Here is a 13333-nt window from a genome sequence, read left to right as displayed (position 1 = left end):
CAGGACATCAAGAACGCCCCATGTCTTGACGTGGCCCACGTCGCAAGCATTTGTACGACGCCATTGCCTAACGGCGGGGTGGGGTGGGGGGGGGGGGCTCCGCAGCTGCGACTGGACCGGACGGGAGGTCTCGGAACCCACCTGAACCCACTTGCATTGCCGCCCGCCGCAGCGCCGCAGGAGCCCATTGCTGAACTCAGGTAGTGCAATCCAGTTTTGCTTATTTGCTACACATCTCCGTATTCCATGCTACGATGACACACTAAATACATGGTTGGTCTCGGTCAGGTGGCAACAGCTCCAATTTAGAAATGTCAACTACCAAGGCAAGGAGGACCCAAAACATCATATCCCTGCAATATATTAGCATATCTTCAGCGTCTGACCTGCAATGGAACTTGCGCAGGCACAACACTCGACGGGCGCAAGCATGCATTCTTCGATGACCGCGCCCGCGGACGCGAGGAAGCTCCTATCACTTTTGAGGGCAGCCAAGACTCAACAGGTATATGCGGCGTCCTGGAGCTGAACCCAGTCAGCCGAAGCGGAGTCGTGCAGTCGCGAAAGCCGCAAGCACTGTTGTTGACTCGGTCGCGTGGTGGCGCATTGACGTCCTATTCCCGTGGGTGCATACTGTATAATGAAGACGGACCACTGGCATGTGCAGGACCTCACTGCCCAGCCTGCACGAGGGAGAGGCCTGTGGCTTAACACAAACACCTGGCAGGCGGTCGTCAAGCAACTGGAGCTGCAGGTGAGACGCGTCCGCCCCGTGCTTTCTTACCGCCTCTCCACGCGAGACGCTGTCCTGCAGATGTTCTAGGGCCACGAGTACACTCCTTGCATCCCACGCTTGCGTGCAATAGATCCCGTCGTGCAAACCCCCGCGTGTGACCCCATATGCCTGCACAGCTGGCGGACGTTGAGGCGCTGCAGCGGCAGGTTCATGAGCGTGATCAGGTACGAGCTCTCAGTCACATTTAAACACATGCCCCTCCACTGCGCTCTCGCATCTTACCTATCTGGCTTCCCACCTACCTTACTGCCTGCCTCGCCTGTGGGTCCCCCACACCAACACGAACGCGCCCATTCTGTCTCACACCATCCTTCCATCCTTTGCCATCCACTCCAACACAACGCGACACAGCTCCTGGCGGAGCTGCGGGCGGAGGCGGCGGCGGACCGACAGGCCCAGCAGCGCACCATCTCGGAGCTGCAGGCCCAAATTGGCGAGCTGCTGGGGCAGGTCGCCAACCTGCAGGCGCAGCTGGCGGCCAAGACGGAGGCGTGGGAGCAGCACAAGCGCGACCTGGAGGCTCAGGCAAGGACGCAGGGGCGCGGGCGAAGTGGATACGGGCGGCAAGCGGGACAGATATTAAGTAGGATGGCAAAGACGGATTGGGAGGGACGGCGGGTGAATGCAAGTTCCACGGGGCAAGGCTGCCAAGTAGTAGATAACCAACGACATTGGTTCCGACACTGCACAAACCCTGTTTGTTAAAAGCCGTTATTCTGTCGTGCCCCACAGGCGGATCACCTGCTGTCGCTGCTGCACGACCGCCAAGGTTTGCTGGCGGACAATGATGGGCTGCGGGACGGACTGGCGGCGGCGCAGGCCGCCGCGGCGGCAGCGGAGCGGCGGGCCGCGGACGCGGAGGCTCGCGCCACAGAGCTGCAGCGAATGCACGAGTACATGATGGTGCGTGCGGGGCGGCATGCATGCTGCGCTGCAGCGGGAGCCAACATAAAGCGAGGGCGCAGAGGAAGCGAGGGGGCCGAATGGCGAGAGAAGCGAGGGCGCCGGTAGATACACGACACCGCGTTGGGGCCTTGATAGAAGGGAGGGGGCAGGCGCTAGAGTTGGGCCAACGCCTCCACCCGCGCTTTCCTTCCCCGACTCTCCTGGCTGCAGGGCAAAGCGGAGTCGGGCCTGACGGAGCGGGACTCTCAGGCCATGCGCATCCGCGACCTGACCACGGCGCTGGCGGAGGCGCGGCACCAGGCCGACACCTACCGCCTGCAGCTGCAGCAGCGCAGCCAGCCCGCGGAGGAGCTCGCGCGCGACCTCAAGCGCCTGCAGGTGGGGCGGCATGAACGGGATGGGTGCGGTCACTGCGGTGCCTCACGTCCACCTCAGGTCTGGGATGAGGTCCTTCCGTCTCGTTGGTGACTAGACAAGAGCGGGAACGCGAAACTGGCCGGGGTCGGGGTGTGGGCGAATTCCTCAATGTGCAGATGGAGTACCACATGCAGATCCTCTCTGCACCCACACCCAAAACCGTCTGCTTTCCTCCCAGGCCGACAACCGGCGGCTGGTGGCGCTGCTGGCGGTGGTGCCCGAGTACCGGGTGCTTGCGGGCGAGGTGGCTGGCGATCACGGCTGCCACTACATCCCGCTGGAGGAGTGCCTCATGGCGCGACACCTGGTGGAGGACCTGCACCCGCAGCTGCTGGACAGGTGGGCGGGGGCCGGGGGGGGGGGCAGCTGGAGGTGGGGTGGTGGGAGCTGGGTCACCTACTCACCTGTGCTTGCCAATGGCAGCTGTGGGGCGCTGGCGACCATGCAGCTGCAGACTTACCATGCCCAGTCTGAGACGCCAAAACGTTGCAGGGGGTGGGTAAATCGTTTTTGGTGTAAACCGTGGGGCGGCAGGCGGGGCATTGGGTGCAGTGGCGTCGCCCGCTGTTCCAAGTCTAGACCGACGCACACGGGCATGCGGTGTGTCGGTGTATCGGTGGCCCTCTCCTGGCGTATCGCCACCGTCCTGCACCCTCCTTCCACCACCGCGCAGGCCAGTGGGGGAGGTGCCGGGCGGCCTGGCGGGTCCTGGCCGGCTGCGCGACCCGGACGGCGCCGACCCCGCCCTCACGGTGGTGCTGGACGAGCAGTACCACTGGGTGCCGCGCAAGGCGCTGGAGACGGGCGCGGCGCTGATGCGGCGGATGATGCCCGCGCTGCCCATGAGCCAGCTGCTCACGCTGGTGGCGGAGCTGAACAAGGTGAGCGGAGCGACAGCAGGAGCCCAAGGCGGGCAGCGGCGCAAGGGAGGACATGTCAAAACGGGGAGGAGCAAATGGGACAGCCTGGCGGAATGGCCTATGGAACAAGGGAAAGGTAGTCGATCGCTTCAGGAAGCCTGCCGGTTACGCACGAGGCACGTGCGTGTCGTTTGCTCCGCGCCCACCCCGGCTTTCTGTTGCCAGGTGTGGCGCGACCGCGAGAAGGCCCGGCTGGCGGAGGTGGCGGCGGCGCACGCCGCCGAGATAAAGCGCCTCATCGCCACCTTCAAGCAGCGCGCGCCCTACGAGGCCGTGGTGGCGGGCGAGAAGCTTAACGACCTCAAACGCCGGCTCAAGGCGCAGGCGGCGCAGGCGGCGGCGCTGGCGGCAGCGGCCAAGGGCGACCAGAAGCGCAGCGAGGACGACTCCAAGGTGCGTGCCGACGGCATAGGCACAACGCATTTATTCCGAGGGCTCGTGCCTCGTTTCGGGTAGTATTGGGATTGAGGGCTAGGATAAGCACGTGGGCTAACGGACCTTAAGGCTCACTCTTACTCAGCTCCCTCTCCAGGACCGCCACAACCGTGCACCGTGCTTACCGCCCTATTCCGCTCTCGCCCTCCTTTCACACCCTCCAGGCCATGCTGCACGCCGGCCTGAGCACCATCACTGACCTCAGCCGCCAGGTGGCGCGTCTGAACACCCGCAACAAGAAGCTGTCCAGCAAGGCCGCCAGGAAGCGGGCGGAGGCGGAGGCGCGAGGCCAGCCGGTGTGCAGGTGCGCGCCATGCTAACAACTCGCTAGCGGTGTGCTTCTGTGTGCGATTCGCTCTCTAACAATCTTGTCCTGACACCTTGGTCTTTTGCCACTCCATATTGCCTCACGCTTGCGTACATCCGTGTGTGTTTATACGTGTGTAGCTCCTGCCTGGATCGGCTCCTGCTGCCGGCCTCAAACGAGGCCGCGCACTACCTGGGCCGCGCCCTGGGCGTGGAGTCGCAGCCGCCGCCCGACGCCCCAGCCTACCCAAGCGACTCGGCGGCCGCCACGGCCGGCACACCTGGAGTGGCTGGCGGTGGCGGTGGTGACAACTCCCTGCCCTTCCAGCAGTACCAGCTCGTTGCCCCGTCAGCGGACAGTGAGGGACCCTACCACGAGCCGCGGCTCTACAGGGAGCCCGTTCACGCCACGCCCACGCTTCGCAGCCATGCGGCGGCGGCGGCAGGCGGCGGCGGCGCAGAGCACCACCCGGCCTGGAGGGCGCCCGCCGCCGCCACTGTCCGGGTAAACGTGGTGCAGCCGCCGGCGTCGCCGCCACCGCCGCCGCTGTCGAACATGTCTGTGTGGAGGCAGCGCGAGGCGGCGGCGGCAGCGGCTGCCGCCGCTGGCACACCCACGAGGCACTCAGCATATTCTGCGATGGCAACGGTGGCAAGCGGCGTCTCGCTGACAGGCTCAGCGCCCTCAACAACACTGCTGATGGAGCCGACAGCTGATGGGCTGTCCATCACTGCATTCAACGCGCCAGCGCAGGCAGACGCCGGCGCAGGCCTAGCTGGCCTCGAGGCCGCGGTCCCAGAGCGGAGCACAGCCAGCCTGTCGGAGTGGCGAAGCGGGCCGGTCCCTGCCGGCGGCAATGGTGCGGAGCCGTTGACGGTGCAGCTGCAGATGGGCGGTCCTGGGGCAAGCCCCGGTCGCCAGCTGCTGCTGTCCACCGGCGGTACCAGTGGCGCTGGGCAAGGGCAGCAGCAGCAGCAGGGAGGCGGCGGCGGCGGCAGCATCCTGGCCATGCAGGCGCAGCAACGTGGCACGCCGGTGCGGGTGTCGGTGCGGTTTCCCCGCCACGACATGCCGGGTGGAACCGGCACAGCGACCAGGGCCATGCAATAATCTGCGGCTGTGATCAGCCGTGATCAGCGAGCCCCTGCGAGCCATTAGAGGGCGCGGGTGGGATCAAAGCAGGATAGAGGGAGCAGGATTGTGCCCGGGAGGCGGTGAAGGGAAGAGGGGCACCCTGCCGAACTGTTGACGAACCTCTTACAACGTTTGGATCAAACCAAAACGGACGCTGCGTGGTATTGTGGCTTTTCGCCAGTCCTTGTCACTGTGTAACATAGTTTCTTGACGCGCAGTATGAACAGCGGTCAGTGTCGGGTTCCGGTTCTGGAGCTTCCGGACGCCAGCGTGTGTCGCCGCACAACGCCGCACACGAACCCAAAGGTAGGTGACAACCAAATAGCGTGTTGGTTGGGCTGATGATGCACCACACGGTTTTATTCGCCTCAGTTATCTCTGTATCAGAATATGGGCGTTTCTAGCCCCATGGATGCATGTCGACCAGGTTTGGCGCAACATGTTCGCTCGCATGTCAGTGACCCAACCGACGCGGACGAGCTGGTCATATATAATGCAAGCTCAGCGAAACTATGGCTTGATCACTCACCTGCAGTGCAAGCATTCAGCGCCTGGATGGTGCCGAACGGATTAGAAGTATCCCATGCGACCATGTCGGAAAGTGACCGCCCAAAAAGCTGGAGGGGCCATATGCGCCATATTACTATACTCTTGATACATACGGGCAAGGACTGTTCCAGTCAAGATCGTTTCCGATAAGCAGTAACTACCTAGTCAATTCGTTTTCTTGCTCTTCAGTTTTTCCGAGATCGCTCTGGTACTTTCACTTCAGCTCGTCCTTTCCAAACGTTTGCGGCTACGCAAGGTGCGAATGGGCCCAGGCCCGGTGTAGTTGGGGTGTCGGAGGCGAAGGCGGGGTTGCTGGCGGGAGAGTGCGCCAGTGTCGCCGAGCCCACGGCGCTGTCGGCGACGTCCTATAGCGTGGCGTTGCGCTGCGTTGTGTGCGGTCACGGGACAGTATACGGGGTCAGCGCCCGCGTGGGCGCGGCATCGCTACTGAACCTATTCGCGTCGAGAAGCACCGAATCTATGCTCGTGGCGCAAAACGAGCCATGGTTTGCCGCCGCTCTAGTCCGTTAAGTTGGTTTCGTCGGTCGTGCTAGCTGGCAAGCCTGAGGGGTTCAACCGAAGGCTCGGCCTCCCGCCCAGCGGGCCCGTCCGTCGCACTGGACGCGCCATGAACGCGCTCACGCGCCGAGATACATGGTCGCAATCATGTTGCGACGGCCGCTTTCAGTTGACTGACTCTGACTCCGGGGCCCATCGTCTTTTCACAGGTCGATTGACGGCACCTTCGCTGGCACCTTCTGCTTTCCGCAGAGCTCTGCATCTTGCTCCTGCGTTACATAAACAACAATGAGCGCCCATACTATTGCTTTCGCCCCGCTTGCTGCGCCCAGCGGTCGCTGCCACGAGAAGGTCGTGTGTGGGGCCGACTACCGCCCCCTGGTCAGCGGCTATAAAACGGAGTACCCCGCTGAGTGGGCTGAGCACCGCATCTGCGCCACCACCGGTGAGTCCTAATTCCTGATCTTTAAGGCTGCGGGCTCGCCAGCACGAATCACCGGAGGGCTTCTCACGGGTCTGCCGCTTCCGCTCCCGTCCGCTCCCGCAACCATGCCCCACCTCACCCGTCCTCAATGCCTACCGTATTGCCATACTGACTCTCTCAACCTTCCTAACCCAGGCCACAATGCGCTGTACGCTTGCAAGCACTTCAAGGCCGGCGAGGTGATCATGGCCTTCAGCTACAGGTCCATGTGCGACTACCCCACCTACCTGACCGTGCAGGTGCGTGCGTGCCTGGCTGGGTTTTAGCGTGGCTCCGCGTGCCTCGAACTCGCAATCCCAAACCCCTTCCACAACAGCCTCCTGGCGGGCTTCCCCCCGCATCCTGCCGGGTACCTCTGCCACCCTCACGCCCACAATTGCACCGCCCGCCTCCCTACCGTCTGTCTCACACGCCGCGCCCACACAAATCCCAATCACCAAATTCCCAGGTTGGGGAGGATAAGCACATCGAGCTGTCGCCCGCATGGCTGGAGCACGTGAACCACAGCTGCGAGCCCAACGCGATCTTCAACACCACTACCTTCAATTTTGAGGCCCTGCGCGACATCGAGGTCGGCGACGAGCTGTGCTTCTTCTACCCCTCCACCGAGTGGGCAATGGACAGCCCCTTCCAGTGCAAGTGAGTGGGCGGGGTTCGCTTGCTGCGGGGGCTTCGAGGACGCTGTGTTTTGCCGCATCAGGGCTGCGGTGCTTGCTGGCAGACGACGCGTTGGTCACGTGTGCGTTGTACGGGAACACGAGGGCGTGGCCCCCAGGTCCTCCAATCGACCAGTGCTGTCCCGCTCTGGGTTCTGAGTTTCGAGTATTTAGGACATTCAAACTGACGACTCCACCCTCGCCTGCTCGCGCGGACAGGTGCGGCAAGCCCAGCTGCCTGGGCTACATCGCCGGCGCCTCGCAGCTGACCCGCGAGCAGCTGTCCGGCCGCCGCCTCACCGACTTCATTGCCAACAAGTGAGTCCCCCAGCACCCATCACAACACCAGACACGCGCATTCTAGCTGGGACACGCTGGGTCTTCCACTTTGTGTGCAAGTGCAGGGCCAGCGCAATGTTGGGCTTGCTTAGGGCTTGTAGGCAGGCTGCGGGCTACGTGCGGAGCGGCCTGGGCACTAAGCCACTTTCGCTTCCGCTCCCGTGTCCTTCCTGCTCATCCCGGTAATGCTCATTCCGTGACTCGCGCCCGGTTGTCCCCACCCATCAGGCTCGACGAGCGGGACGCCGGCGCCAGCTCCAGCTCTCCCTGCGACAGCAGCCAGTAATGCGGTGGCATGCAGCAGCAACATAGCCGTCGCAGCACCACAGCTGCTACTGCTACTGGCTGAGGTGCACGGCACCTGCATACACCCTCTCTTTTTCGTTGGCGCACCGCACCGCAGCGTGGGGCGATGAAGGTATCCTCGTTGTGGCCGTTTGGAAAGGCGCGGGGCGTGAGAAGGGACGCGCCGTGCGATGCGCAGCACAGCGCACGCTTTGGAGCATGTGCGCATAGGCATATGGACACATGGTGATGAAACGATATGGCATGCGGGCATGACACACCAGATGATGATCAAATGAAGTTGGGACCGGGTTTCAATCATATTTGCACTCATGCGCATTACCGTACATACTAACTGGGCGCGCTGAGTTGAGAGCAGCCGCGCTGCGACCTGGTGGGTGATCGTTGCTCCCTGCACAGGGCCTTGTTGAGATGTTGATTTTTAGCATACCTCATTCAGCGTGAGACGAGCGGCGTCGGTGTGCGTGCTTGTTTCCGCCGCCCCCGCCGTGCCACTCCGCTTATATAAGCTGTGCGCCGCTGGGTGTTGCGGCCACTGGCGATGCGGCGGCCGCTCTCCTCTTCGGTCCTTCGGGTAGCTGAGGTGAAAGGGCAAAGAGTGACGGCGAGGGGCTACCGGCAAATGGCGGTGCGCCGGGAAATGGCGGTGCGTCGGGCGCTTGGCGAGTTCATAGCGTTGTGCTGTGCTGCTAGAGTGACAGTGTGCTGGCATGGCTGTATTTTGCCGCACCAAACCGCTTCATGTTACATAGTGTATGCACAAGAGGCATGAGCAATAAAGCAAGGATTGGACATGGTTGGCATTCGGTATGTGATGATTGGTCAAAGGCCCCCAGCATGCGGTCTGCGCTGCTTGGCCTCCATGCGCGGAGCAGGGCCTTGCAGTCTCCACGTGGCATCGCCCTTGCGTGTGTCGCGGACTAGGCAATCTTGTGCTGTGTCGCCCTGCGCACATGATGTTGCGGGTAGCAGAGCGAAGTGGTGCATGCTCTTACAAACTTGGCCTTCTTCTTTCCCCGCGGACGATTGTGTGGGTTCTTTGATACGGGGAAGGTTCACGCCGTGGCCTGAAAGCCCCACCTTTGTGCGGCTTGACCGGACATGCGCACGCCGCTCAGACCGCCCCAAGCATCCTCTTTTCGACAATTTTATTGATTATCCGGGTGCTCAAAGCGTCGGTGCATGCACGTGAGCTCGCGGTGTAGACAGTGCGTGCGTGCGACCAGGGATGCCGACATGGAGCGCGGGACTTATGCGACTGGTTGGGGACGGGCCTTGTGAACCACAACTTGCGATTTGGAGGCGGGCGGACTGAGATCTCGGAGAGACATCGTGCGGGGAATCAGGTCCCCTCTCACGACGGTGCTTGCTTTGTTGGGGATAAGCGTGGCCCTGATGGCCAAGTAGTCCCTGGGCCATGCGTTTTCTTGTTCTTGTGTTGACCTGCGCTGGCTGATTGCGGCGATGGTCGGTGGTGCGAATACAGGGTTTTGGTAACGTGCGTTGATTGGTGTTGGTGGGGGGCCGGAGTCAAGAATGCGGATGTTACGGAGTCAAGGGACGGTGATGATGCCACGTCCCTGCCTAGTGTTTTTGTGTTTTTGACGATGCGCGAGACGGCGACGTGAGTGCCAGGGCGCAGCATTACTTTTCGGGCGCGCAAACGACATTCTCTCTTGCGCATCATAGTGGTGACGCGGCTAGCACGTGACCAAGCGGCGCGGGGCTGCACCAGCAGCCGTGCCATGGCGGTGTGTGTGAGTTTGCAGCCTATGCCGCAATGATTCATTATGGGAAGGTCGGGCAGGAAGAAAGGAGGCTATCGGACAAGTTACCCACGATTGCGGACACAGCGAATGATTCTAAACAACGGACTCTTGGCCGGAAACACCCGTGCCAGGTGTGCAGACACAGGCAGGCAAGGTTGGGGTTGTGCGGATGCCGTGTAACGGTATACATCAATTTGACCCAAGCATTCAATCTTGTATTGCTCACATGCGTCGCTGCCATCATGCCATGCCGCGGAGCCAAGCGCCCAAGCGGACGTGCACCAGCTGTGACAACTGACAAGGATTGGGCATGGAGCCATGGCCACACCAGCACCTTGGCAGCACACCGTCCCCAGGCGGATGCCGGTACCCCTGGAAGGGCGAGAGCAAAACGGGCGCGCTCCTGCGTGGCTGCGTCGCGTTCTGCATGCCTGTCTGCCTGCGCCGCCGCCGTCGCATGATGGTCCATTGGTCCGCAGCAGCCACTGCTCATCGGCTGATAGCGACTGCCGCCGACCAGACAAACATCACGCACGCACGCTGGTTGCCCGCTCCGCCGGCTACTACTCCTCAATGGGGGCCGATGGGGGCTCGCATCAGTGGCTGCTGTTGTGCCTGGTGGACGTATGGGAAATTGGGGCGCAGCTCTCTTGCACCAATGCATCTGGCAGCTATCGCCAGCATTGTCGGATGTAGCATTGCCCGCTCTGTCCAGATGATTCGTTACAGGTGTGGTTCTCGTGTCCATATACTTGTACCTTGTCACTTCCCTCACCTCACACCAACGCCTTTGCGGCGTCCAGGGTATCCACTTCACGCCCCCATGCCGTCGTGCCGCCCGCAAGACCCTCGCCCCGCACCACATCCTGATAGCGCCTGTCATAAACCCCCACGGGATGGGTCGACAATGTGCACGCAAGCATCGCGCCCCGGATGTTCGTCATGCGCGTGTGTGCGTGTTTGAGTCCATCCGTCCACACGATACCACAGGAGCCCAAGGAGCACGTGCAAGGCCACATGTCCACGTGGGCACCGTGGCCTCCACTATTACGGTACGTCCACCTGGGGTCACATGGTGTCACATGGGGTCGCACGGGTTCACCCCCTCGCTCTCCACAGCATGACGGCAGGCATGTCCATGCACAGCTCCGGCGGCACCTCGTGCAGCCGCGCCACCCGAGCAAACGGCAGCCCCAGCCGCCGGCCCGGTGGTGGTGGCGGTGGTGGCGCTGCGGCGGCCGCGGTTGCTGCTCCTGCTGCGTGCCCTCCCGCGTGCGCATCCCTATGACGTGTGCCAGGGAATCGCACAAGGTTTGGCGGGCATGAGGACATGAGGACATATGGATCTGACCCCTATCCCCAATCATTCATAACAGGTGGCCAACGCACCATCAGGCCGCAAGCGATCCATGGGACTCATATCTCTTCATAGCTCGCATGCCCCCGACCCTTTGCTTCTGGCCCTGCAGACCCAACCACCCAGCCAGCCTCGCGCAATCTGAGTTTGGTTTACATCACCCACCCATCCACCCACCCACCCACCCACCCACCCACCCACCCACCCACCCACCAGCTCCTGAGCTCCGCCACCGCCAACGGCAGCCGACTGCGCTCCATGAGCTGCGGCGGCTCGGCGACCACCGCCTCGTCCAGGCAGGGGAAGCCGTGCAGCCCGCCCTCCTCGAAGCCCACACGCGCCTGCACACGCGCACACATAGGGTGCAGGTTTGGGCAGGTGGCAAGGAAACTGGCGGTGCCACTCGTGGCCAGGGTGCAATCGTGGGATGCCACTTTACACCCACATGCTGACCCATGTTCGATTGCGCATATGCGCACAACAACGCATGGGCGCCCCGAACACAGACTGACGGGGTCCGTCGGGACAGCTGCTTGAGTGGTAGACCTGCACAACGACCTGAATCCGACGCCGCTCTCCTTGTGCGTCGATTTCGGTAAGGACCTGCCTTGCCCTCGTGCCCTCAGCCCGCACCGCCGCCCATTCCCCACCTGTGAGTAGACGGGCCCCACGTCGTACACTGCATCACTGCGGTGCAGCGCCCGCACCTGCACATGCACATTGCGGCAACACGGTCGCATAATCTCAAGTCTCAATCCGTATGCATGTGAGCAGGACTTTCAAACCCAAGCAACCTTGGACCCAGCATACCGTTCGCACAGCAAGCACAACATGCAGCGCCCCGCAACACGGCTGCATAATGAGGTTGCGACGTCAGCGGCACCGCACATCAGCCACTCCTGGGCAATCTCACGCGCGCTCGCACATTCCCGCACCTGCCCCCGCGGCGTCACCTCCACCACTATGTACAGCGTGAGGGCGGACTCGGGCTCCGAGGCCTGGGGCTGCACGCCGCCGCCCACACCGCTGCCGCCCAGGCCGAGGGCCGCAGGACCCTTGGCGGGCGCCTGCGCGGCAGCGGCGGTTTGGCCGGACGCAGGAGCAGGGCCTGGGTGCTGGGTGCTGGGGGACTATGGGGGATTATGGGGGATTACGGGGTTGCGCAGCTAAGCACATCGCAGTCCGCGCCCGCCGGCTCGCCCACCTGTACCATCGACAACGACTGGCGCGGCGCGGCCGTTGCCGCCACCGCGTACGCGCCCAGCCCTGCCGACCGCCGCAGCGCTGCCTGCTGCGCCGCCACACTGTCAGCCAGGTTTGCAGTCTCATGCTCCGCGCTTCGGGGTTTCAACGCGGCCGCCGACATGTGGCCATTGCAAGGGGAAAGGGACGGGGACGGGCGCGCGTGGAGCGGGTACGGTGCCGTGTCCGAGATGGGTGAAGGCTTTACGGTGTGGTGTTTTGCTCCGCGCAACCATGTCTGGGTCGTGTGCTGCGGCTAGCTTCGGGATTCCACCGGGCAACTTACAGAGTCATTTCAGGCTCTGGAGGGGTCTGCACCGCCGCCGCTGCCGCCGCTCGAGCTGTTCCTGCTGCCCCAGCTGCTGCTGCTGCCGCCCCGGCGCCTCCCGGTGACGGTGGTGTGGACCGGGGGTGACGCACACCTGCCGTTGCATCTGCATGCCGCAGCAACGCACCAGAGTAAAGCGGTAAAGGGGGCTAGAAAGCCAGCTCCTCAAGGCTAGAGTTTGCGACCCCACCCGTCCCACGCACCTGCTATTAGCGGCTGGTGCGTCGCGGGGATGTTGCGCAGGTCGCTGATGTAAAAGTAATCATACTGTATTTTGGGGCCATGCTTGCGTGGGATGGTGCGCGGGTTCAGGTTCCTGTAGGCATGGCAGTAATCAGGCGTGGCAAGAGGAAAGTGTGTGTGCGTGTCTGCCTGCGGGGGTGCTAACCCCCCTGCACTGTCAAAGCACACGATGCAAACCCAAGCGCATCCCCCGGCACCCTCTGCCACGGCCGCCTGCCCCTTCAACCCGCTTTGGCCTGCTTGCCGCACAGTTGCCGCAATCTTGCCATCACAACCCTTCAACCCGACACGTGCCCCCAAAATGAACTATCCCACCCAGCCCACCATGCCTTGACCACAGCGATGGCTACTGGGAGCTGGTTGTTCGCCAGCACGCCCAAGTTCTCCTTCAACACCGCGTCGGTAGAGTTTGCAAAACCCAGCAAGCCGCCATGCCCATCGACGGCATCGATTTGGCGATAAACCGACCCAAGCTCATACTCTATGGCATGGAACAGGCTCTTTGCCCGCCGGCTATTCGGGACGACGCCGACGAGTTTGTATATTGTCTTAGCATGCGGAGGGGGTTCTAACCCGGCCGCAACGCTGACCTGCTGTTCTTTAAGGAGCTTCGAAACGTCTTCTCG

The 13333-nt window shown here is 62.7% G+C and overlaps 3 protein-coding genes across 3 annotated transcripts; 2 read left to right on the top strand and 1 right to left on the bottom strand.

The window, feature by feature from the left end:
* Positions 1–237: 237 nt before the first annotated feature.
* On the top strand, positions 238–5125 carry CHLRE_13g572650v5 (uncharacterized protein). The gene is made up of 12 exons (XM_043069396.1): positions 238–326; positions 407–505; positions 668–754; positions 913–960; positions 1148–1321; positions 1529–1699; positions 1913–2080; positions 2298–2458; positions 2793–3000; positions 3205–3432; positions 3639–3778; positions 3922–5125. Exons 1-12 carry the CDS (start codon positions 312–314, stop codon positions 4889–4891), a joined length of 2469 nt encoding a protein of 822 aa, XP_042917371.1. The 5' UTR covers positions 238–311; the 3' UTR covers positions 4892–5125.
* Positions 5126–5437: 312 nt separating this feature from the next.
* On the top strand, positions 5438–9729 carry CHLRE_13g572600v5 (uncharacterized protein). The gene is made up of 6 exons (XM_001693692.2): positions 5438–5720; positions 6193–6428; positions 6603–6706; positions 6916–7106; positions 7343–7441; positions 7691–9729. Exons 2-6 carry the CDS (start codon positions 6272–6274, stop codon positions 7746–7748), a joined length of 609 nt encoding a protein of 202 aa, XP_001693744.1. The 5' UTR covers positions 5438–5720; positions 6193–6271; the 3' UTR covers positions 7749–9729.
* Positions 9730–10248: 519 nt separating this feature from the next.
* Positions 10249–13327, bottom strand: CHLRE_13g572550v5 (uncharacterized protein). Its single transcript, XM_043069395.1, has 9 exons — positions 13138–13327; positions 13032–13063; positions 12668–12780; positions 12423–12570; positions 12099–12231; positions 11830–11961; positions 11545–11601; positions 11108–11235; positions 10249–10819 (listed from the first exon to the last, which is right to left on the bottom strand). The coding sequence occupies exons 1-9, from the start codon at positions 13144–13146 to the stop codon at positions 10636–10638; spliced, it is 936 nt and encodes a 311-aa protein (XP_042917370.1). The 5' UTR covers positions 13147–13327; the 3' UTR covers positions 10249–10635.
* Between the last annotated feature and the right edge of the window lie 6 nt (positions 13328–13333).

Source organism: Chlamydomonas reinhardtii, chromosome 13, assembly GCF_000002595.2.
Source record: "Chlamydomonas reinhardtii strain CC-503 cw92 mt+ chromosome 13, whole genome shotgun sequence".
NCBI classification, from domain to species: domain Eukaryota; kingdom Viridiplantae; phylum Chlorophyta; class Chlorophyceae; order Chlamydomonadales; family Chlamydomonadaceae; genus Chlamydomonas; species Chlamydomonas reinhardtii.
Note: the sequence above shows the minus strand (reverse complement) of the source record. Positions and strands in the feature narration are given on the sequence as shown.

What these genes read in the sequence shown, in the direction of transcription:
- CHLRE_13g572600v5 (XM_001693692.2), top strand. Translation starts at nt 6,272, where the DNA reads ATGAGCGCCCATACTATTGCTTTCGCCCCGCTTGCTGCGCCCAGCGGT. An exon ending in CCGCATCTGCGCCACCACCG is followed by an intron (nt 6,429 to 6,602) that starts GTGAGTCCTAAT and finishes TTCCTAACCCAG; the next exon opens with GCCACAATGCGCTGTACGCT. An exon ending in ACCGACTTCATTGCCAACAA is followed by an intron (nt 7,442 to 7,690) that starts GTGAGTCCCCCA and finishes CCCACCCATCAG; the next exon opens with GCTCGACGAGCGGGACGCCG.
- CHLRE_13g572650v5 (XM_043069396.1), top strand. An exon ending in GCGACCTCAAGCGCCTGCAG is followed by an intron (nt 2,081 to 2,297) that starts GTGGGGCGGCAT and finishes CTTTCCTCCCAG; the next exon opens with GCCGACAACCGGCGGCTGGT. An exon ending in GCAGCGAGGACGACTCCAAG is followed by an intron (nt 3,433 to 3,638) that starts GTGCGTGCCGAC and finishes CACACCCTCCAG; the next exon opens with GCCATGCTGCACGCCGGCCT.
- CHLRE_13g572550v5 (XM_043069395.1), bottom strand. An exon ending in CCAGAGCCTGAAATGACTCT is followed by an intron (nt 12,232 to 12,422) that starts GTAAGTTGCCCG and finishes GAAACCCCGAAG; the next exon opens with CGCGGAGCATGAGACTGCAA. An exon ending in GTGGCGGAGCTCAGGAGCTG is followed by an intron (nt 10,820 to 11,107) that starts GTGGGTGGGTGG and finishes CACACGTCATAG; the next exon opens with GGATGCGCACGCGGGAGGGC.